The 24,082-nt window shown below is 57.0% G+C and overlaps 1 protein-coding gene and 1 long non-coding RNA gene across 4 annotated transcripts; one reads left to right on the top strand and one right to left on the bottom strand.

The window, feature by feature from the left end:
• On the bottom strand, positions 1-15,879 carry SHE (Src homology 2 domain containing E). Of its 3 annotated transcripts, XR_006199074.1 has the most exons (8): positions 15,323-15,879; positions 12,993-13,119; positions 5,890-6,183; positions 4,875-5,031; positions 4,086-4,205; positions 2,431-2,846; positions 657-776; positions 1-198 (listed from the first exon to the last, which is right to left on the bottom strand). XR_006199074.1 is itself a non-coding variant. In XM_042926028.1 (6 exons), exons 1-6 carry the CDS (start codon positions 15,812-15,814, stop codon positions 2,660-2,662), a joined length of 1,377 nt encoding a protein of 458 aa, XP_042781962.1. In that variant the 5' UTR covers positions 15,815-15,879; the 3' UTR covers positions 927-2,659. The 3 variants fall into 3 exon arrangements, 1 of the variants encoding a protein (XP_042781962.1); XR_006199073.1 differs by having other exon boundaries at positions 1-776; XM_042926028.1 differs by lacking the exons at positions 1-198; positions 657-776 and having other exon boundaries at positions 927-2,846.
• Positions 15,880-16,402: 523 nt separating this feature from the next.
• LOC122212078 lies at positions 16,403-23,775 on the top strand. Its single transcript, XR_006198969.1, has 4 exons — positions 16,403-16,471; positions 16,970-17,173; positions 17,285-17,332; positions 22,187-23,775. It is a non-coding gene; the product is annotated as an uncharacterized LOC122212078 (long non-coding RNA).
• The last annotated feature ends 307 nt before the right edge of the window (positions 23,776-24,082 follow it).

Below are 24,082 nucleotides of genomic sequence, written 5' to 3'. Positions count from 1 at the left end.
TCAGCAAAGAATAAAGGCTCTTTTTTTAAACACGTAAGAAGACAGTACTTTGGAAAACTTAAAAGGACACTTCTCTCCCCAATAGAGGCGGCATATCAATACTCTCCTTTTTGGACACATGGTAACGCTCCGTTATTCTACTCCTAGTTATTGAAAATCTGCAACTCCACTGGTTGAAATCCATCCTGAGAGAAACAGCTATGGTAGCAAAGTAAAAAGAAATGTCCTATAGGCTAGAAATAAAGTTACTGAATTCATCATTTTTTAAACGGGCCAGTGATGGAGAAGGGTCACAGACGGACGAAGCCCGAGGATGGCATATTCAAGGCCAGGGAGCACAGATTTGCTAGAGGACGTGATCCTCTTTAGGAGGAATCGGAAAATACCCTGGGAGACCGGGGTAACGCACAAGGATGAAGACTATGGCCAAATACTTGCATCAAGACAAGATGACAAAAAACCCAAGCACTCGGAGCCCAGAGTGGAAACGCGTCACAGGGTTTGGGATCAGCTGGCCCGGGAGCCGCGCCCCCAACCCCAGGAAGCCTCTAGTGACACCTGCTGGGCCGAAGTGATTCCAGGGCACCTGAAGCCGGGAAGCCCCTGGCTTTCCTCCGCGGGGAAGAGCACAGCAGGCGAGCCCCCTCCTGACTTACTCCGTCCCTTCCGGTTACAACCTCTTCTGGTTGCAACCTCTCGTCTGGTTTGAGGGAGCTGGACCATTTACAAGCCCACACGTCCACCTCCAGGCGCATGAAGGAGGTCACGAGTCATGACTGCAGAGAAAGCACAATACTGAGCGTGTGATCGAAGCTTAATGAACACGTAACACATCGGGTTTGCTGTCGAAATGTCATTTCGCTGCACGCTCCTCAGTTGGGGGGCGGGGGCGACAGAAACCATTTAGTGCACAAGGAAAAACTGTACAAAGCTTTTAGCATTTATTACAATTAGGATAACCGCTGTGTTCTGTAGAATAAGTCTAAGTAGAAAATACGGTTTCACTTTTAGAATGTTGAACTAAAAATAAGTTTAATAAGTGATTTGCATATGGAAGATAATAAATATTTGCTGATTTGGAATTGGAACGGTAGATGGTAAAAGTAAGAAAAAAAATCTTGTGCCAAAGATGTCACACACGGACGGATACACACTGAAAACATTCTGTCAGTATTTAAAACACAGGAGACTCTTATTAATAAAATCATTGAGATTCGGTAAGAAAAGGTTCCTCTCAAGTTTTTAAATGCAAGATCACGCAACCCGTTGGCGACAACCTTAACTGAATAAAGAAGCAAGGATTTACTAACCTCTAAATCGTGACAGAATGAGAACTACTAACCAGAAAGATATGCTTTCCTAAAAATTAACCGAATCAACTTCTTCCGTGTATTTAAAAGGAGCCACAAAAATGAGCTTCTCGTGGATGACGGTGCACGTGTACGCGGGCCAGTTCTGAGGTCCACGCGGCAGACCCGGAACACAGAAGCGTCTGCTCGGCTCTAACCGCTGGCCGTCCCCGGGGTCTCCTCACAGGAAGCCATTCTCGTGGTTTTTTACATAATTTTTTCACAGTAAGTCAACGGTCAATGTAAGTTCCCAATAAACCATGAAGGTAAGCAGACTAGGAATATTAATTTAATATCTTAATAGGGAAACCTTGGTCTCTTTAGAAATATCTTTATGCCGGGAGCTGGCCTGCTCTGCACAGCCCAGGAGACACTGCACGTTTCGGAGGGGAGCACGGGCAGTCACATCCTAGGGACGGACGGAGAGAGGTACATATATGCGTATACTTAACATTTACTCCCAAACACAAAGCAAATCAAACTAGGGAGCAAATATTAAAAACCAGCCCCGACAGCCAAAATGCCCAAGGATGGAACAAAGGTACTAGTGTTCTGCAAAACCATCCAGCGAAAACCATCCAGCTCGAGGCTGCTGAGCTTTTCAAATTTTCAGACTTGTTGCGTATCTCATTCTAGAATTCCGAATTAAAACGACGCCAAGGCTTAATTTATCCTGCTGATTCTTAAGTCAGGGCGTCTTCCTGCCTCTTTATGCTTCTATGAATAATGATAAAAAAGTCCCCAGAGATTGAGAAAACACACCTTTCTTAGAAGGCTGAGCAACAAAGTAATCTTGTCAGACTTGTGAATCTTCACGGACTCCACGGCTTTCTCCAGATCACCTGCTGTTCGCTCATTTCCCACTCTTCGTCCGTTTCCCCAAAAAGGGGTCCGTAACCTGCGCTCCCGGGGCCCACGTGACCATTTTTATTGCCTCGCATTGATGCCAGCTGCATTTTTGTTGGTTTGTTTAGAGACCAGGTTCGCCGCGTGACAACTAGCACGTGTTTGGAAAACAACATTCCTGGCCTCCTGACTCACCTTTCCTGAGAGTCTCCCCTCCCCAGAACAGAACACCTACCCCAGAGAGCGGAGGCAGCCGGTAAATCGTGATTTCTCGTTGTGGAAAAGCAACAGGTCAGCGACCGAGTGTCGCGGAATGGATTTAGGACCCCAGGTTCTGCCTCCTGGACGGAGACTCGCTTCGCGCCAAGTCCCGGGGTGCGGTCCCCGCCTCGCCCCCCTGGGATGCTGGTTGGGCGCCGACGTCGCGGGAGGAGGGGCCTGGCCGGCGCTCTGCTGGCCGGACCTTAGTGCAGCTTGCTGTGCACGGGGTGCAGCAAGGTCATGTGTTCCGCCCCCTTGAAAGGCAACTTCTCGCTGGAGTAGTGATGCACCACTTCGGGGATGCTGCCAAAGACCGCGCTCGTCTGGTCCAGCGTGTACTTGCTGTCTTTGGTCTGGGCCACTATGATGTGCACACACCCTTGGCTAGTCCTGAAACGAGACAGAATCGAGGAGGAGATGGGACCGAGCGAGCGGGGGGTCGTCCCCCACGGACAACAATCCCGGCTGGCGTCACAGGCAGACGCGCTCTCGCTCGTGCCGGGAACCGTTACAAACGCAAACAGAAACGTATCCCGCTCGCCAGGGGCCCCGGGAGGCTTCGAGGCCTCGGCCGAAGGTGGGTCAGACTTGGGCTGTTTGTCCGTAACACACAGGTCATCAGGGACTGGACCAAAAAGACAAAAGGGGGGGAAAAGCCCAGTCCCCAAATTGCCAGGCTAGTGCTTAAGCCCAAGCAGGAGACCGCTGAGGTGAGGTTTAAATCCCCCTTAAGCCCCCTCCTCGTCACGGGGCAAGGACGTGAGGTCCTTTCCTCCTTTCTTCCCACAGAGTAGGTTAAGAAGGAGAAAAACCCAGTTTCCTCCTTCCTTCCCTCCCACCCCCCAAACTGGGAAGACTGTCCCTGGTTGAACAGGACGACAGCCGGCACCCAGGCTGAGATGTGTGCACGAGCCCCGCGTCAGGAACGCAGTGGCGCTGTTCCTGCCATTGTGTGTCTGCCGGCCGGCCCGCTCCGGGCCGCGTCGCCCGACCAGCCCAGCCTCTCTCCCTCCAGCCTGATTGTTTCAGGGGCTCCGCTTCCTCAGGAAGGAAATGCTGTTAGGGACTCTGACAATGATCCTCTAGCACTGGGCCCGCAGCCGCGAGAATTTCCATGACAGGAGCTCCGCTGGGCCAGAGCGAGCGCTTGGTTACGGGGGGGGGGGGGGGGGGGGGGGGACACCCGGCCAGCGTCTCCCTCTTCCCCACGAGAAGCTGGTGTCCAACTGCAGTTGGCATTTTGACATCAAGGGACCTGATGTACTGAAGTCTCAAACACTAGGAAATAAAACAACTGAACCGTCCCACTGGAAGTTCCTCTTCTTGTCGGGGATTCTCTCTCTGCTGGACCCACAGGGGGGGCCTCGTTGGATCCGGTAGGCCGAGGCGGACACCGACCGATGGGTGAGAGCAGAGGCGCTCGCTGTCCCCGGAGATGCCGGCGCATCTACCCCATCCCAGCCCCGCGTGCCAGCCCCAGCCCTCACACCCTGTCGTCCGAGCCGGTGCACCCCTGCGCCCCGCCTTCAAATTGTACCTCTTTGAAGAAGCCACCTGCCCGCGACAGGACAGGGCCGCGGGGCGCACCGCCCGCCTCCCGGGCAGAGCGCTCGCGGCCTCGGTACTCACTTCAGTGCGATGGTGTACCGGCTGGTCCCGGACTCGCTGCTGCGGACCAGGTAGGCAGCTTCCCTGCAGGGCTGCAGCCGGCTCTCGGCCTCCGCACGGGTGATGGCGCCATGGTACCAACTGTAAAGGGGGCACCAACATCAGAGAACAAATCCAGACGGGGCCTCGCTCCATAAAATAGTATCATTTAAAACTTTCTTTTAATGTTTTTATTTACTTTTGAGAGAGAGAGAGAGAGAGAGAGACCCGGAGGGAGGGCGGGAGAGGGGCAGAGAGAGAGGGAGACACAGAAGCCGAAGCAGGCTCCGGGCTCCGAGCTGTCGGCACAGAGCCCGATGCGGGGCTCGAACTCACGGACCGCGAGATCATGACCTGAGCCGAAGCCGGACGCTGAACCCACTGAGCCCCCCAGGCGCCCCCAAAACATATCCTTTGTAATGCACTTCTGGTGGGAGCTGCATAGCCTGGACTAGATTCTGCCTCACGCTCAGAAGAGACGGGACACAGATTTGGGTCAACGTGGATCACAAAACGGATCAGGCATGAGAGGGAGTTAACGGGGCTGGTGTCACCGAAGAGTTTTCAGTCCACACGGGTGGACGAAATTTGAAGTCCGGCTCCGGGATGCGGTGCCCTTTCCGCTCTGCACAAATGCAACAGGCTTTGAAAACAGGTGTTTGTTAAGCCCCACCCACCAAGTATTCACGAGCAAAACTCATCGTGCAAAGTGCCCCCCCCGCCCGCAAAAGCTCCGGCCACCCTTCGTCCCCGAGTGCCGAAGAGACTCACGGCTGCTTCCCCAGCGGCAGGGCCGGGTCCACCTTCTCGCCCTCGCCGTGCTCGGAGGCGGCCGGCTTCAAGACCTTCGGGGTCCAGCTCTTCTGACGGGGGTGCGGCCTCACCGCGTCCTCCTTGACGGAAGGTCGCTCAGAGCCTTCAAACTGAACTGGAAAGAAGGCTCGTTTAACACGGAGGCCACAGGGGTGGCCGGGGCGGATGCCAAAGCGGCAGCCTCCCTGCCGGCCTCGCCTCGGGAAGGAAGCCCCCTGCGCCAGGGCTGACGCGTGCCGACCACCCAGGGTGGGGTGCGTCCCCGGGGGCCTCCAGAGTGCGCCTAGCGTGTACTTCTAAAAACTTAGTAAATTTAGAATAAGAGATGAGAGCGTATCATTCTAGGAAACCAAATAAGCCGCTTTTACTGTGAAATAACAGATCGACCCGGAAACAGAAACTACGAACGGTGCCTTGGACGCTACACCACCGAGGCCGCACGGAGCAGAGACACCAACGAGCAACACGCGGCACAGCAGGTGGCCACGGGGTCGGCGGAAAACAGGACGGAAACCGAACTCCACTGAGCCTGTGTGTGGACCACCCCGGCACCACCAGCCTGGCTTCGCTGGTGGAGGGAAAAAGACATCCCTGACTTTTCCCAATCCAAGGAAAGAGAGGCTGTCGGCCAAACAGAGGGAGACCACCTTTCACACCGAGCCCCATCGCCCGCGTCTCCTAAGCGATTCTGCACACTCGCGCCTCAAGGAGGGGCCCCTGCAACGCACCGCACCCAGTGCTGCCGTTTCCTCAGCGGGACTTTCACCAGGCGTGAGGGGCAGCCCCGAGCAGGAGCCGGTAGGACCCGCTCCCGACCTGACAGCTTGAGACGTGTGGGGACAGAGCAGTGGCCACGCGGGCGTCTCAAGCCACTGAAGGCACTCGGCGCCCAGAGTCTCAGGCCTCCGGGGCTCAGCCTCGCGTGGCCTTCCAGCCACACGAGATGTTCCCGGCGCCTGGGGGCAGCCCTCACCTGACAGGGCCCTGGCGATCTGCTCCTTCTTCCACTCCCAGGGCTGCTCGTACTCGGCCGCTGGCCTCTCGTCCCCCGCGGGCAGTCGTGTCCTCCGCTCCTCTGTCCTGGAGCCGCCGTCCGTGGGCTCGTAAGGCGTGTCGTACAGCTGGGGGGGCTTCCCCAGGAGGTCCTTGGAGCTCCGTCTCTTGGCTGACGTCTCCGATTTCGTGCCGGTGTCGCCCGCCTCGCAGGGACCGTCCAGCAGCTGAAGGGCCTTCACCAAGGGATCCTTGGAACCTCGGCGTCGGATTTCTGGAAAACACCCGTACGTAAGACCTCGACGGCGGGGTGCCACGGAAGCCTCCTGCTGTCCGGGGAGGGCGGCAGAGAACAGCCACACTGCTTCCCGGCCCAGATGCGAAGGGGCCGCCTGTCCGCGCAAGGACCTACGGCTCCTCTCCGGGCACCTGGGCGGGCGCGCCGTCCGGCCCGACAACCAGGCATCACCTGAGGACAGGCGTCTCGGGGCCACGTGCAGCCTGTGGAAGGAGAAATGGCCACAGGAGACCTGCCCCACAGCCCAGGGTCCACCTTCGTGGAGGGCTGAGACCACAGTATTTTAATAAAAGTCGACGGGCCGTTACATTCTGCACTGGGCCACACGCACTGAGGGAAGACAGTTAGGTGCACAGGACAGAGTTCCTGACTTCTAGGCGGTTTCAAAATACTGAGGAAGCTAGACACGTTCACAAACAGTATGTGGCGGGCTAGTAAGTAAAAACGACCGCTAACATCACGGACGGTGCACCCTGTGGCTTTCACGACAGCCCTATGAGACGGGTACTATGGTTTCCTGATGTTACAGAAGGGGAAGCTCGCCACAAAGCTCAAGGCAATCGTCCTCAGCAGCACGTGGCAAAGCCGGGACGCGCTGGACACACAAGCGGGAAGCTGGGCTCTGGAAGCCGTGCTCTCAGCCACTGCACGTGGACACACTCCCCGTGGAAGATGGGTTCACCCTGACAGAGGAGGTCACGCCCAAGGGAGGAAGCTGCCTGAGGGGAGACGGGGAGGTGGGGACCGCAGAGGGCCTGTTCCCGTAGCGCGGACTTGACAGGGAAGTTCAAAGGACAGAGGCAGGAGAGGGGAGACGGTGGGGGGCTGGACAGTGGGCACGCTGGGCTCCAAACGCACAAGTTTTCGGATACACAGTTCAGGTCGTTCTGGATGCGATTCAGCTTACGTTTTCTTAGCAGGTGATAACCATTACGTTCACGTTCCACTGGAAGCTAAGGATGCAAAAAGCGAGCAGAAGCTACGAGCCACGTGGGAAGGAGCCAGGAGCGTCTGGGACCGACCGGCTCGAGGTCCAGAGGCCTCGGCAGGCGGCGTCTGGGCGGCCCGAGCCGGTGACGTGGACACACCATGTTGCGGCCGCTCCGAACGCCCGCCGGGACGCCACCAGGAGGCTTTCCAAGTGCGCGCACCTCACCCCGCCTGAGCCCGCTCGGGGCTCTCGACGGTCTGCGTACAAAGGGCCAGCTGCTCGGCCACGACCCCTCACGTGCGGAAACCTTACCCAGAGTCCCCTCCTCTCTCCTGCCCGCCTCCCTTCCGAGTCACAGGTGCACGCTCACACGCACGAAGGCTGTTAGTGCCGTGGGAACCCCGGAGAGAAGGACAGGGTCAAGGGCAGAGCCGGGGCTCCCAGCTCAGGGTGGGTGGGGGCGGCGCCCCCGCCCCCCCCCCCCCCCCGGCGTGCCCACAGGGGCGGAGAAGGGCCAGGTAACCGGGAGGGTCGGACGACCACAACTAACGCGGGCACGGCGACACTCGGAGAAGAGTCACTGAAGGAGAGGCTCGCATCACAGCGAGAGCAACAAATGAAACTTTGAAGCGCGAGTGACGGTCAGGACGCTAAGTTCAGAAGCACGGTGTCGGTTCCCAGGGCCCGGCCGCAGCCGGCTCCAGCCCCGCGTGCGGGGGTCCGGGCGTAATGGGTCTGGGGTGTGGGGGTTCTCAGGGGAGGCTGAGCCTGAGGAGCACAGAGCCGCCTCCGGTCCCCGTGCCCCCCGTCCGAGCACCTCCTGCCTGTCCCCGTCCTGGGGTTCTCCTGGAGCCAAGCCCTCCGTGTCCGAGCGAGCAGGCTCCGGCTCCGGGGCCGGGACGGGTGCTGGCGCAGGTGCGTCTCCATCCAAGCCTCTCGACCTTCAATACTGTGCCTTTTTCACTACTCTAGACGAAATTATGGGGAACAACATCGCCACTCCGTTCCTGGTTCAGTGACGATCAGGCTGGAATTTTTTTAAAACAATGTTTCTATAGAGCTAAGAAGAAGGAAAGAGAAGGCCCGACGGAATTCAAAGCGTGAACCTAGAAACTGTAAGTTTCTGACCAAACCCCAGGCTTACCGTCAGTTTAGACGGTGACCCTGCCCCAGGTCCGCGCCTCAGCTCAGCCCTGCCCACAAGGAAATCTCAGTGCCTGTGCTGAAATGATGTCAATGATTAGGGTCTCGAGTGAGGCCGGGGCCTGGGAAGCGCTCCTTCCCGGGTGGCCCGGGGGGCGGGGAGATCCGAGAAGCACCATTTAATTAGGGGAAACGAGGGCCTGAGCGGTGGCCCTGCGAGGGAGTCGCCCTGCACTCCATTCCGGCACCTGCTGCCCCCAGCCTGAGGCGCCATAGAAACAGAAACAATCACCCAGCGGCCCGACCTTCCCGCTGGAGAACAGCCCTGACGTGCAGGGCTGGCTCCGGGAGGAAACGGGCCTGAGAAGGAGGAAACGGCGAGAGGAAGCTACGCCCCGGCCCTGCTGATAGAGGCCTTTACCTCGGACAACAGACCTCGGGGCCTGCAGATACACCCCACCCTCCAGGCTGCCAGCCCTGGCTCAACGGCTCAGGACCAGGACTTTCCTTCACTAAGTGCAGTGCAACTGGCGGTGAACAGTCCACTACGCGGGTCCAGAACTCCCTGTGAAGACGCAACTCTCTCTCCAGAGTGTCTAAATAACGGCCGAATTTACTGGATGTGCGCGCACTAGGCGCGTTACAGCAGCACGTCCGTGAGGCCCGGTGAGCGGCGACACACAGGTCAGCCCCTTCTCGCAGGGACGTAGACGAGGCCGCGTGGCCTCAGTGGACCTGGGCACTGCATGCTCACTCTGTGTCCCAAAGATTTGATGTAGAATGTTCACGACATTTCTGTAACGCACCTGTCCCCCAACCCATCTCCCAATGCTTTCAAATACGCTTACAAACTGTTTTCCCCTCAAAGATGTTTTTAGGCACAGGTTTTATTAGTGCTCAAGCTTTTGGTTTAAAATGATTTGAATATTTTACGGGCACCTGGGGGCTCAGTCAGTTAAATGTCCGACTTCGGCTCAGGACATGATTTCGTGGTCCATGAGTCTGAGCCCCACATCAAGCTCCGTGCTGACAGCTCAGAGCCTGGAGCCTGCTTCGGATTCTGTGTCTCCCTCTCTCCTTGCCCCTCCCCCGCTCACGCTCTGTCTCTCAAAAAAAAAAAAAAAAACTAAGTAAAAATAAAAATGCAAAAAAAATAATAATAAAGTAAGGAACATGGAAATAAAACACTTAAAAACTTAAGTTAAAAAAATAAAATGATTTGAATATTTCCCTATCAAATAAGTCTAAGTACCTGAACAAAAGCACATATAATTGAGGAACCCTGAAATTTAGGTTTCACAAGTAAAGTATAGGCAAATTAGATAAATCAAAGTCTTCTATTTTTGTTTTTTTCCAGAATGGATTTTTAAAAATGTTTATTCATGTTTGAGAGACACAGAAAAAAAGAAAGAGAGAGAGAGCACGAGCAGAGGAGGGGCAGAGAGAGAGGGAGACACAGAATCCGAAGCAGGCTCCAGGCTCTGAGCTGTCAGCACAGAGCCCAACCCGGGGCTCGAACTCACAAACCGTGAGATCATGACCCGAGCCGAAGGTGGACACTCAACCGACTGAGCCACCCAGGCACCCCTCCATAGAGGGTTTAACGGACACCCCGACAATGAGGCTCTCCTTCAGATTTGACTATTCAGGGGCCCCTGGCTGGCTCAGTTGGTGGAGTGAGTGACTTTTGATCTTGGGGTCGTGAGTTCAAGCCCCACAGTGAGCACAGAACTTAGACAGGAAGACAGGTATTGACCAGTGCAGGTGAACAGCCTGGTGCCTCCACTCTCCAGCCGGGCCACGCAGACACGTTGCTGAATGGTTCCAAACTCTCGTGTCCTCACTGCCGGCCAGACTTCCAACACCACCGCACGGGCTGCGGGGTTGGCCAGGGAACTGGTGGGCCGGGCACCAGAGCACCACCACCGGAAGCAGTTCCCACACGGAACGCGGGTGGTCTCGGGGGTGAACACCCTTCCTGGGCTAAAGGTTCCACTTGGCAACCTGAACGCATCGTGCTAAATCAGCTAGAATATTTCTGCCAATTATGTAGCTAAGATGTTGCTGTCACCTTAGCCGAACGACAGAGAGACTGACACCGATACCACCGTTCATAATCTTATTTTTTTGAACAATCCTTGGGTACGTCTAAGGGAGGATTTATTTATAAACTTCACTTACGTTCAATGACACGTTTTCTTGTCTGCTGGTGTCGGGTCTGTCTGCCTCTTGGGAGGCGAGGTCGGTCCATAAGGACATGGGTCACGCGGTCTTGTTTCTGGTAAGCCCGGAGCCCAGCACGGGGCCAGGCTCGAGTACTTGCCTGAGAAGCACTTGCTGGAGGTGCTGACATCTCAAAGGGCGTTAACGCCGGGCGGGCGCGGTCCCGCCATCTCACAGGACAGCAAGGACAGGGGCTGGTGTCCTCACCATCTCCTGAAAATGTGAAACTAAAGAAAATTCTCTAACGTTTTTCAAGAAAAAGGAGCCATTTCTGAGATTGCACAGGACAACCAAGCACATAAGGACCAAACTGAACAAAAAGGCAGAAGGTTTAAAAAAAAAAAAAAAAACCAGCAGCAAATCTTTTATTTCCAGCTTCCGATAAACTCACTTCCTGTTATTCTGTCCAGCTGTGGAGCCCACGGGTAGAATTAGAGGTATATTTTCTGCACTGACTGAGAAGGTGTTTTGATACATGTTTTAAATGAGGTTTTAAAATTCATGGATTTTCTTAAGACAAAATAAGCTATTAATATTGAACAGTTAGTAATCTAAATGTTTAGTAAATTTGAATTTATTCTCCAATTGGATATATTAATCTTGTACTAAATAAACGTACTCACATAAACTGTAAAACAGAGCCTGGCACTTAACAGATACTTGAATATTAAATGTTAGCTATTATTATTACATTTATTTCACGTTGGACAATTCTGATTTTTCCATACAACCTTCTTTATGAGCCTGAGCGGAAAGGTGCCTCACTTATGAGTAAGATTTAAAAAACAATTAATGTTTATTTATCTTTGAAGGAGAGAGACACAGAGAACAAGCACGGGAGGGGCAGAGAGAGAGGGAGACACAGAATCCGAAGCGGGCTCCAGGCTCCCAGCTGTCAGCACAGAGCCCGACACGGGGCTCGAACCCACGAACTGCAAGATCATGACCCGAGCTGAAGTCAGACGCTTAACCGACTGAGCCACCCAGGTGGCCCAATTATGTGTAAAATTTAAAGTGCTTTTCCTACATCATTTCAAACGCATCCCAAGGCCACGTGGTGTGGGAAGCTGACCACCCGACCCGGAGGAGATCTAGGAGCTAATTTCTGCTGTCTCTTACAAAGTCAGAATCCCTGGTTCTGTAAAAGGGGAAAGGGCTGGGGTCTCTGAGCACAGTCCTGTGGGGATCATGGCATTTTCCTATCATTAGTGTGGCTCCACAAATACCGACTGGGGACAGTACAGATAAACTATTCTGGTTAAAGAGAAAGAAACGAATAAAAACCAAAAAGACAAAAGAAAGAAATCAAAATTAAGCCTTAAAAAAAAAATCTTTTCCCTCAATTTTATGTAAATCTTTTCCTCTATTCCTTTCAAGCCTCTGATATTTTTTAAAATTCTGACTAAGTTCATTTTCACTTCCTTTCATTCACAGATTTCATTAGAGGTCACAGTCCAGTGACCTTCGGGGTCGCAGCCCGGCCAGGGTACACCCTCCCCAAAGCGCAGCCTTATCTCTGTAAGCAGGCAAACAGGACGCGGCCCCCCTTTCCTGCTGTAGCTCATTTTCATCCCGAAGCCTGTCTTGACCCGTCCAGGGCGCCGGCTTCCCTGTGCTCCCCCCTCCGGGCCGTGGCTCCGCGCCTGGGCTGCCGGCTTCCCAATCTGTCCCGAAACGGGAGCCACAGGCTCTGCGTGTGGCCCACGCGTCCCTCCCCAGGCACGAAACCCCCAAACAAGGGTGCCTGGGGTCAGCCCTTAGAAACACGTTTTTCCTTACGGATTAAAGAGCATTTAGGGGAAAACAGCGAATAAGTTCTTTTACTCTAAGTTTCACAAATAAATCTAAACAATTAGCTCATATTATTTTTAAGTATCACTTACAGGAAATTGAGACAACCGTGAATAAAAGGGCAAAGTTGGGCGCTGGAGACCACAGGGACTGCTTAGCTCACACGTTAGCTCTGCCCGCGACGTCACGGGAACAGCGGACTGTGGTTTCGGGAGGTCTGAGCCACACGGCCTGGCTCACAACAGTGACTGGCGGTTAATTTTTTGCTCCCACGCTGCAGAGCTTGTCGAGAGATCAACCTTCTGCTGTGACGCAGGGGACCGTGTCACGTCCGTGCTTTCTGACAACGTGAAATCCTCGAGGTGTGTTTCAGTCCCTGGGAGAGATCCCCGACCCCCCTCACGAGCGTCAAAGCGGCCAAGAAATGCGTGTCAACCACCTCAACCCTGAAGGTCACGACCTGAGCACATCTGCAAACTCACAAGTGTCACTCTGCACAGAATTCGAAAGATGTTAAAGACTCTGCAGACCCTGAAGCCGAAAGATACGAAACCGTAAAGATAGTTAACTAGGTATTTTGAGCTTGCTTTTGTTTCCGACTTCTGTTTTCCTGGTCAACAGACCCGATGGAACCGCGTCACCTGTCCCCCAAGCACAGGTTAGCGCCTCTCACCCGCCCGGCGCTCTGCCCACAAACCTGTTATCATCTGCTGCGCGTCATAGGGCTCCATGTACCCGTCATTCTCTCCCACTCTCTCTGCGTCCCTCTGACCTTTTGTCCGCGTGGCATCGTAAGGATCGGCGTAGTCTTCTAAAATGATGACCTTAAAAGAACCAGAGAGGAGAGCTGCCGGGGGTGATCACACACCAGGCGGCCATGGGATCAAAACCTACTGAAAATCTGCAGAGCCAAAAAGATCCCCAGCCAGTTCCGAATGGATCTGGTCGTGCTGGATCGTGTCACAGGTGAACAACCATGTGATCTGCCGGTGGCAAAACTGACTGGCAACAAGTCACCCAAACCTTGCTCGACCCCAAGCTCGTCTTCAGGTCTGTCGTCTCCCCAGGCGGTAACGCATTTGCTGGTGGAAGACAGAGGTGACTGTTGGACTGGTCTAGCACCTTCCCTCCGACTTTGGTCCTTAATGCCAATCTGGTGAGCGACACAGGCGAAAGTCAGCCAGTCGCCCAGTGAGCACTGAGCGTCCACCGGCACCGGTGAGGCGCTGTGACGGAGCCAAGTGGAACCAAGCCTGGGTCTCGTCCTTCAGCGATCTGGAACCTCCGAAGAGAAGGCTTCAGAAGTCTGAGACGCAGTCAGAACTGAACAGCACTGGGGAGGTCTAGGTTCCATAACTCACAGGCACACAGGTCTCCCCAAGCGACAGAGTTCTGGTCCGTACTTGGCACAAAAACATCTAACCTTCCAAAACCAGAAAGGTGCCCGGAGAGGTGGCGTGTGTGATGGGTTCCAGGCTGCAGTTGCTGGCTGACGACGCGGGAGGTTCGGGGACCACGCGGGAGGTTTGGGGACCGGAGCCTGACAGGCTCTTCTCAGGGGGGAACAGTTTTGCGGGGAGAGTGTGGGGGACAAAAAGCACAGCCCCTGCCCTATTGTCAGTGTGGCTCCAGAGTAAACAGCTGGGACCGTGTAAACTACCTGCTCCAGCGGAAGAGAAAGAGAGGAATAAGAACCAAAAGGCAAAGAAAGGTGAATCCAAACTAAGGGAAGGCCCCAGACCTGCTACGGTCTCTGATCGCATCAGAACTCGAGGCAGGGAATCGCTTGGGCCGGCAGGGAAAGTGACACCAACAGGGAGAGACGAGGAGGGCGGGGGCCGCCTGCCTGGAGGAGGTGGCCTGAGAAACATGGGGCATCCAGAAGTGAGGCCCTCGCACCCACCCCCATCTCCGTCCTCTCACTGCCCGCCATGAGCCACATTCCCAGGAACACAGACGACTCAGCCCTCGGCCCTCGGCCGCAAGGTGCTTCCCATCAAGTCCAACGGTCAGGGGCACCACTGGCTAACAGCTGGGTCCTTGGTCATCTTTCCACCTGGTCCCCACCCCCGTGCCCGGCGCCACAGAGGCAGGCTGTGAGTGTTTGCGGGAAGAATGAGTGGAGGGATGAACAGAGTGCCCGGAGCAGACGCACGCCATGGGCTCCGGGCTCCTGACTGCGGCCAGGCAGGCGGCAAGAGAAAGTTCAAGTCCCCATGACAGGAAGTGACATCCTGGGCTGGGGGCTGAGCTCTTCTCTTCCTTTCCACACAGAAGGGTGGGTTTAAAAAACAAGCAAACAAAACCCCAACTCATCGCTGTAAGAATGGAGGGGGTCTCCTCACAGGGTCCCGCTCCTCTCCGTTAAGCGCCTCTCAAGGGTCAGCGCCCAGAAGCCCTGGGGGGGGGGGGGGTCCGAGAAGGCTTCCCTCCCAGGCTGTGATTTCCTCTCGGGCGTTTCCGGGTCCCACTCTACCCTCCGCAGCCCCTGGAGCCCTGCGCCCCTCATCCTATGCCCGGCTGCACATCACACGTTCACGGAATGAATGAAAGGGCTGCAATCTTGGGGTGCTGGGTGAACTGTGCCTGGAACTTCCAAACCAGCAGACGGGCTGGGGCGTGGGGTCTGCCTGTTCCCCAGGTTCTGAAACCCATTACCTGAGGGGTGCAGACCATAAACGTCTGAACGCATCTAGCCGGATTTAAAATCACAGCACATCTATAAGGGGGTCACATTCAACAAAGCAGGAAGGTGTCGTTCAGTTACTCTCCCAAACCGCCAACAAAATTAAACGGAGAGCACATTTCCGCAAAGTTCCCTCTCCTGAGAACGAAGATTTTCTCAAGACGAAAAAAAGGCCGAAACGACTTTAAATGGTGTCTTAACCGTCCCCAGATGTCGGGGGGAGCCCCCCCCCTCGCCCACCCCGCGGCCTAGAGGAGCCTCGCGCCCAGCAGCTGCTCCGCGCTCCCTTCGCCGTCTCGCTTCTGCAGGGACAGGTGGTCCCAGGGAGGCCACATTCTTACCGTGTCTTGCTGCCTCACGACCTTGCCTTTGTCCGGTTCGGGGCCCAGGGAGGCAGGCGAAGAGGACGCGGAGGAAGAGGCGCTGGAGCTGGGGCTACTGCCGCCGCCGCCGCCGCCGCCGTTCTTCTCCTGCGCGTCCACCTTGATGAGCCTGCTGATGTAGGTGCTGCAGCCCGCGCTCCTGGCCACGCCCCGGTGCGGCTCGTCCTCGGCGGCCCTCGAGTTCTTGCGGCCCTTGCCCGCGGCGGCCTGGATCAGGCCCTGCAGGCTGTCCCGGGGCGGCCGGCTGTCCCTGGGGGCGCCGCCGCCGCCGCCGCCGGCCCGGCCGCTCCCCAGCTCGGCCGCCGAGTTCTTGCGGCCCTTGCCGGGGGCCGGCGCGGCGCCGCCCGCCTCCGAGTTCTTGCGCAGTCGGCCGCCGCCGCCACCGGGCCGGGCGCGCTCGGACGCCGTCTTCAGGTTCAGCGGAAACTCCTTGAACCACCGCGCCGCCATGGGGGGGGCCCGCGGGGCAGGCGGCCGAGGGGCGCGGCGCACTCGCGGAGGGGCGCCAGGGGTCGCGGCCGCCGCATTCCCCGGGGCTGCTCCGCGTCCCCAGCCGGCCGGCGAGCAGCCCGGCGGGGCGGGGCGGGGGCCCGGGCTCGGGCCCTGCGGGGCGTCCCTGCTCTTCCCTCCCCACCAGCCCCGCGGCAGGACAGCCCTGCCCACGCTCGCCGGGGCGACAGGGGACGGCGCCGCAACCGACCGGGGACCGACGACAGGCCGCCCACCCTCGGCGCGCCCCTCCCTCGGCGGCTGGCGCCTCCCGCCCAGATCCGCCGGGGTCGGCGCCTGCGCCCGGGGCGGGGAGGAGGGAGGGGGGAGGAGAGGGGGCGCACGTGCCGGCCCGGGGCCCCCCGCGCTCGCGCAGCGCCCCGCACCCGCGCGGAGCGGCCCCCGCGCGGTCCCACGAGCAGCTCTGCGCGTGGGCCGTCGACGGTGGGGGTGGGGTGGGGGCCCCCAGGTGCGGGAGCCGACCCCCTCCCTTCCGGCCCCGCCCCGCCGGCCGCTGCGGGGGTGGGGGGATTCGGGAGGGGGGGGTGGGCGGAGCGCGCAACCCGGGCGCGGCGTCGCGGCGTCGCGGCGGCAGGTGGACGCGAGGGGCCCGGGCAGGTACGGCGTGGCGGCCCCCGGGCCCCAGGCGCCGGGGCGAGGGGTGGCGGGCCCGCGGCGTTGGGAGGCGGCTGCGCAAGCCGCACCCCCATTTCCACTCCGGGGTGGCGGGGCGCGCGCGCGCGGTCACCCCCGGGGCAGTCGCTTGCTCGCGCTGGCTGCGTCTGCGGAAGTTGCGGTGGGGCGTCTGCACGCCCGGGGGCACTTCGCCTGACTGGGGGCCCCGCGAGCCCCCTCCCGTTGAGAAGCAATTCAGAAAACTTCCAGCCTGAAAGTAAACTTGCTGCAGAGGGCGACGCCCTACGTCCTGAGTCCCGGCGGAGGGGCCACGGGGCTCTGTGCGATGGGTGACAAAAACATGCCTGCCGACACCAGCCGTTCTTGGAAATGTGTCGTGGCTGTTTACAAAATAGCTTTATTGAGACATGATTTACGCACCGTAAAATTCACCCATTTTACGTGTACACTAAACAGGTATTTATTGTATTTTCGGTGCAGGCATCACAATCTAATTTTGGAGCATTTCCACCGTTCCGAAAGGAAACCTCCTGCCCAGTAGCGATCCCTCCCTGCAGCCACTGATTTACTTTCTGTCTCTACAAGTTTGTTCTGGACGCTTCCTGGAGATGGAACAATGCAGTACTCCGCCTTTTGCCTCCGGCTTTTTCCCCTCCTACCATCATGTTTTTGATATTCGTCCAGGTAGTAGCATTTATCAATGCTTCTGTCCTTTTATGTTGCCAGATAATATTCCATTGTGTGCGCATACAGTGGTTTGACTTAACCAGTCCATCCATTCATCGTTGTTTGCAGTTTGGGGTTTGGTGAACAGGACTGCCACGTGCAAGTCTTTGTGCGCAGGTAGGTTCTAGTTATCTTGAGTAGACAACCCGGAGTGGGATTGTTGGGGCATAGGGAGTTCTTTGACTTTTTGAGAAACTCCCAAATTGTTCAAGTGGCTGTGGCCAGGCTACGTTCCTACCAGCGGTGTGGGGGTTTCCATTTCTTCACAGCCTCAACGCTTACTGTTGCCTGTCTCTTTACTTCCAGCCCTCCAGGCGCGTAGGGCTGGTATCCTTATGGCCTTGACTTGCATTTCCCTTGGTCCGGGAAGGAGGAGAGGTCGGGTGTCTTCGTGTGTTTCTTGGCCATTTTTGTATCTTTGGAGAAATGTCTATCAAATTGCCCCCTTTTTAATTGGTTTATTCTTTTGTTATTGAGTTGCATGAGTTCTTTATGCATTCTTTGTCTTAAAAAAAAAAAACACCTTTTTTAATGTTTATTTTTGAGAGAGAGGGAGAGCATGAGCAGGGGAGGGGCAGAAAGAGAGGGAGACACAGAATCTGAAGCAGGCCCCAGGCTCCGAGCTATCGGCACAGAGCCCGACGCCGGGCTCAAACTCAAGAACCCTGAGATCACGAGCTGAGCGGAAGTCAGACGCCCCTAAGTTCTTTGCCTTTTCGAACAACACAGATAAGATCCTACTGCAGAGCAAACAAGGAGGGGAAGTTCATGACGTGGGAGTTCTGTGGTCCAGATTCAAAAGCGGGCTTCTCCATTCATGAGCAGAGAACATGCGGTCTTGGACGGACCTGCCAGGTTGTCACCTCTGGGCTCCGGGGTTTCACCTGCACAGTGGGTATTGCTGCCCAGCTTTTAGGGTTTCCGTGAGGGTTAAATGGGACTGCGAGTTTGCACCTGGCAGACCCTACAGGTATCTTTGAAAGATTTAGGGAGGGCCTTGGCTTGGAGGTGAGGGTGCCCGCCCTGTTCGGCCCACAGACTTTTCCAGGGATTCCTGGGACAGTGACACCGTACCCCTGATGCGCCCATAAACCTCTCTGTTCGTCCACACCTGCGTCTTCTAATTATCCCAATTACTCGTAGTTGGTTTCAGTTTAGTTGCAGCTGACCCACAGCTGGGGACGATTTGGAGGCATTACCATTTTCTTCCGAAATTTAATGTTTTAATTTGTGTTTCTCCTAAAATTAAAAAAAAAAAAAATCCCTTTAAGGTGACTTTGAGCGTCTCCTTACTTATAGGGAAAAACCCCAGTCTTCAGAGCCATAGACCTGAGGTCCCTCAGTGTCTTTCATCACCAGCCTTTTCCGTCCGTCAAATGCGAAAGTGATAGCGCAGATTACCGCATTCGTGGGAAGGCGCCAGGGAAGTGCGTACAGATGAACAAGGAGGCTGCTCTTCACGGGTGGAGGGCTTTGCGGTGTCATCCACCCCGGGGACTGTGGCACAGGTGTTTGGATTCCCGCTCGACAGGCTAGCCGCACCCAGGGCCCCCGCGCTGGGCTTGGGGCTGCGTGGAAGCCGAAAGGCGCCTTTCCGAGGTTCTGTGTTTCTGTCGCAGCCTGGCCCTTGCGCCCCGGGGGGTGTGATTTCAGAATTGCTCACGGTACCGGGAATAGTTTCCTGTTTGCTGTCGTGTAACAGATTACCTCCTTTTTAGTGGCTTAACCCAAGCTACGGCACTGTAGCCCTGCGGTCTGCCACGGGTGGCTGAGCGCAAATCAGCGTGTGCGCAGGGCCCCATTCTGTCCGGAGGACCCAGGGGAGAACCCAGCTCCTGGCCGCTCCAGTGGCCGGAGGGGCCGGCAGAGTTCTCCCCAGCCTGCTTTGCTTTACTCTTGCTTCTGCAGTCACATCTTTTTACCGACCCTCTTCTGGTCCCCCAGCACTCTCCAGGGCCCCTCTTGACTGCATTAGGCCCACCGAGAATCTATTTAAGATCAGCAATTCCGTTTGCCATGTGACCCAACAGATTTGGAGGTGTGATAGTGTGGCTTATACGAAATGCATACTTGGTTTTTATCCTGTTCCTGGCACGGGGCTCAGAAAGCCCTTGGAAGTTCCTGGGGTGAGAGCCACAAAGGTGTCTTTTCTTATGCTAATGAGGTGGCTGGGGAAGCCGCTAGGTGTCGAGGATGCTGGCCGGTGCGGGGAAGGAACCCAGGGACTGGAGGGTGGGACTGGAAGTTTCCTCCAGGGAGGGGAGAGGGTCCATCCATCCCCAGGGGCCAATGAGTTAAGCAACCGAGCGTGTGTAATGAAGCCTCTACAAAACCCCAAAGGACGGGGTTCAGGGAGCCTCAGGGTTGGTGAACTCGTAGGGATTTGGGGAGAATGGTGCTCCTGGAGGGCACAGACGCTCTGTGCCTTTTTCTACGTGTATGTCTTTTTTTCTCTTAAAGGTTTTTTTTTTTTTTAATTTTTTTTTAACGTTTATTTATTTTTGAGACAGAGAGAGACAGAGCATGAACAGGGGAGGGGCAGAGAGAGAGGGAGACACAGAATCCGAAACAGGCTCCAGGCTCTGAGCTGTCAGCACAGAGCCTGACGCGGGGCTCGAACTCACGGACCGTGAGATCATGACCTGAGCTGAAGTCGGACGCTCAACCGACGACCGAGCCACCCAGGCGCCCCTTAAAGGTTTTTTTTTTTAAGTTTATTTATTTTTGAGAAGGAGACAGAATGAGCAGAGGAGGGGCAGAGAGAGAGGGAGACAGAGGATCCAAAGCAGGCTCCAGGCTCCATGCAGACAGCAGAGAGCCCAACATGGGGCTCGAACTCACAAACCGTGAGATCATGACCTGAGCCCAAGTCAGACGCTCACCTGCCTGAGCCCCCCAGGCACCCCTCCAACCTCCATTTCCCCTCTGCGTTTCTTCCACCTGGCTGTTCCGGGCTTCCATCCTTCGAGATAAACCTGTAGTCCAGGAAGGAAAATGGTGTGGGAAAATGGTCCAGGAGTCGCTGTACCAAATGAACTGAACCCAAGGAGGGGGTCATGGGAACCTCCGATCTATAGCTGGTCAGTCAAAAGCACAGGTGACAGTCTAGACTTGCCTTAACTGGCGTCTGAAGTTGAACTTGGGGGCTGAGCCCTTAGTCTGTGAGATCTGAGGCTGTCCCTGGAGAGACAGTGCCAGAATCGAACTGAATTTTGGACACCAAGCTGGGTATCTGGAGAATTGCCTGGTGCTGTGAACCCCATTCCCACCACATTGGAATTTGGACCGGGACCCTTAACACGCTCCAACGATTAGGACGTTGACCACCCTGGGGCCCCGTTATTCTGCCTGCCACAGGACCTGCTTAGTACTTGTGTGATGGCGAATTGTGCTGGCACCCTCTGACCGTGGCTGGCCCTGCAGGAGAGCCTTCTGGAAGAAACGGCAGCGTGTGAGTTGCTTCCTCTCGCTGACAAGCCATCCTTCTCTTGCCCCACAGCCCTTGGTCTCCCCTGGTCCTGCGGCACCTGGCTGGAGCTCTGGAGCTCGGAATCACCCCAGCGTCTCCCTCATGTGCTGTAACCATTAGCGGCTGAGTGGAGGGCTTGGGACCCGAGTCTGGCAGGAGGAAGCGGGCAAGGCGGCTTATGCAGGGTTCTGCTACTTCTGTTGGAGTCTGGGCTTGGGGAGTGGGACGCTGAGACCCGTGTGTGGCAGGTCCTGGAGCGGCGGCGACTTCGCGGCCTCCGCGGAAGCGTGCGGAGAACGGAGCCTTGGAGGGGCAGGGATCCCTTGGTGGGTCAGCCTGGGGGTCCCCATCCCTGACCTGGGTCCTAGTAGCCGACCCCGTGCCTGCTCGGGCCTGGACGCGGGGGCCGGCCAGCGTGTCTCGCCCCCGTCAGCGGCGCGCTGCTTTCGCCTGGCGACGTGTCCCCAGCCGCCGCCACTGCGCAGACCCCCCTCGCTGTACACCCGCGGTCCTGGCGCCATTGCCTGTTCGTTCCCCTCCTCCTTCCACGCCACCCTCCACCCTCCACCCTCCACCCTCCACCCTCCACCCTCCACCCTCCACCCTCCACCCTCCACCCTCCACCCTCCACAGACCCGTCTTTCTCCAACCCGCAGGCAGAGAACACTGGGGGGGAGAGGCGGGTGCCGCGGGGCAGCCCCGATTTCCTGGGGCAGAAAGGGGCCTCTCCCCCTTCTGCCCCCACCTCTCGCCACCTCTCCCCCCACCCACCTCCTCTCCCACCTCCCGCCTCCTCTCCCCCCCCCTCCGCCTCCTCTCCCCCTGCCTCCTCTCTCCCTGCCTCCTCTCTCCCTCCCCCTGCCTCCTCTCCCACCTCCCCCATCTCCTCTCCCCCTTCCCCCGCCTCCTCTCCCCCACCTTCTCTCTCCTTCCCCTCACCTCCTTTCCCCCTCCCCCATCTCCTCTCCCCCACCTCTCCCCCTGCCTCCTCTCCCCCACCTTTTCCCCCCCGCCTCTCTCCCTCCCCCTGCCTCCTCTCCCCCCTCCTCTCCCTCCTGCCTCTCCCTCCCTCCTCTCCCTCCCTCCTCTCCCTCCCTCCCTCCTCTCCCTCCCTCCCTCCTCTCCCTCCCTCCCTCCTCTCCCTCCCTCCTCTCCCCCCTCCTCTCCCCCCTCCTCTCCCTACACTGCCTGAATATTGGCTGCACACCAGCCTGGGCAGGAGCTGCTCCCTCTGCCGGTCCCATCCCAAAGCTCTCCTGCCCTGCACCCCTCCTTTCTCCTCGGCACCTCGGGAGCTCTGGAACTCAGCCCCCTGCTCCCAGTGTGCCCCCCACCCAGGTCCACGGAAGGCGGTCACGTCCATCCGATGCAGTATCACAGGTGTCTGCTGAGGGCTTGCGTGCGATGTCGGCATTTATTATTCACGAGGCGGGGACTTTTATCACCTGCTCTGACCCCCTGAGTCCCCTAAACTTACACCTCTGTGTACTGTTTCTCCTTAGGATGTCGGAGAGGAGAGACGGAGGTGTGCGTCGGCAACCTTCCCCTGAAACCTCGAGGTGTTCTTCTGTCCGCCGCTGCTCGTCCTTGGCCCCCCCTTATGACTCAGCAGCCTGCGGTCACCTGATGTCACCAGGGCCGAAAGACACTTTAGAAACGCGGACGTGCCGGTGAGGAGGCTCATCGGCTCCCCCCGTCTGCCTTGGACGTGGCCAATTTGGGCCCAGAAAGTTCTGTGCCTTGCACGCTTCCCCTTCCCGCCCCACGTGACCCTGGGTGGGGCTCACCCTGCCTGCTGCTCTGGATGGAGGGGGCTCGCCAGGGTGTAAGTGCCTGCCCCCCCGTCCCAGGAAGGGGTGGGTTTCAGCCAAAAAGCTGCACCGTACGGGTTTGAAACGAACCGGTTCGGTCAGTTGGCTGTGCACTTGGAGACTGGAACACGAACAGCGGCGTCTGACCCCAGGAATCGTACTGTCCGGGGAGGCGGGCGACAGCCTGGAAATCTTGGAGCGCCATCCCTGCCTGAGATGGTGCATCGGAAGGACAGACGGTGGAAAACGAAGCGTAATTTACTGACTTAAGCTGCCCCTGGCCTTTTGTGGGGCGTTTGTATTTTGTACATTCTGCAGAATAACGAGCCTGAGACGCAGCACGCTTAGAGATGGTGACCTAGCTCTCGCCCTGCAGCTGAGTCCGGGACGACAGGGGAGAGCAGCTAACCTCTGGGGGCCCGCCGCAGGCCACGCATCTCTCAGGGATTTGCTGGCCTGCGCGCCTCCTTGCCAAGCAGCGAAAGTCGCGCTGCCTGCCCGGTTGTACTTGACTCCTTCTACGCCACCCGCTCTGTTTTAATTATCGGGAATGCTCCGGGAAGTAGGCTGCAACAGCGTGGTTCTGTCACGTTCTTAGAACAGCCCTGGGCGGCGGGTGGCGACTCCCTCTTGGGGACGAAGAAGCTGGAGGTTGGATCCCTCAGCCAACAATTGAATGCACGTCCCCCGTTGCCGCCGGGCACCAAACCACGTGACCGATGAGCTATGTAAGTAACCTGTCATAGCAAAAGGTGGGCCTATCAAGTTATGTGACCGAGAAGACAACTGGTATTGGAGCGCTGAGTGGGTCAGAATTAATGACTTCGTAACCCGTGAAATCCTAGTCAGTCACAGGGTCACAGGGGCGGGCTGGGGGACTCTTGACGCCTGAGGGGGCACTGGGGCTGTCCCCTCCGTTCCTGGTGGGCTGGTACCACCTGTCACTTGAAATGAAATGGGACAGGAGCTCCTGTGGCGTCCGGGCAGGGGCTCTGCTGCCTCCCCCCAGTGCTCCTTATCCCCTGTGCCCATGCTCCTTGTCCCCTCTCTCAGTGCTCCTTGTCCCCTGTCCGCAGTGCTCCATTAACTGGGGTTTCCTGGCCTTGCCGTCCCACATGGTGGCAGAGGGGACCTGTGGTCCTTGTCCCCTCACAGGAGGGCAGTAGCCTCCCCCACAGTGCTTTCTGTCAACTTACGAACTCAGTGCAGCCCCAGAGAGGAGGAAACACTTGAGCTAAAGAAGTAGGATTTTATAATTAAAAAAACTTTTTTTAAAACTTATTTCCACATCCACCCTGGGTCTCGAACTCACAACCCTGAAGTCAAGAGTCACACGCTCCTCCGACTGAGCCAGCTGGGCGCCCTGAAGAAGTAGGATTTTAAGGAGACGTTTCTGGGGCTTTTTTTTGATTTTTTTTTTTTTTTTGAGAGAGAGAGAGAGAGAGAGACAGAGTATGAGCAGGGGACGGGCAGAGAGAGGGAGACACGGAACCAAAGCAGGCTCCAGGCTTCAGGCTCCAGGCTCCGAGCTGTCAGCACAGAGCCCGACCCAGGGCTCGAATCCACAGACCACAAGATCATGACCTG

Source organism: Panthera leo, chromosome F3, assembly GCF_018350215.1.
Source record: "Panthera leo isolate Ple1 chromosome F3, P.leo_Ple1_pat1.1, whole genome shotgun sequence".
NCBI lineage: Eukaryota > Metazoa > Chordata > Mammalia > Carnivora > Felidae > Panthera > Panthera leo.
This window is presented reverse-complemented; position numbering and strand designations above follow the sequence as displayed.

Excerpts from the sequence above, each read along its gene's own strand:
- SHE (XM_042926028.1), bottom strand. The coding sequence starts at position 15,814 with ATGGCGGCGCGGTGGTTCAAGGAGTTTCCGCTGAACCTGAAGACGGCG. Across the intron at positions 13,120-15,322 it reads TCGTGAGGCAGCAAGACACG|GTCATCATTTTAGAAGACTA; the intron begins GTAAGAATGTGG and ends GGTTCTTTTAAG. Across the intron at positions 5,032-5,889 it reads GATCGCCAGGGCCCTGTCAG|TTCAGTTTGAAGGCTCTGAG; the intron begins GTGAGGGCTGCC and ends CCTTCTTTCCAG.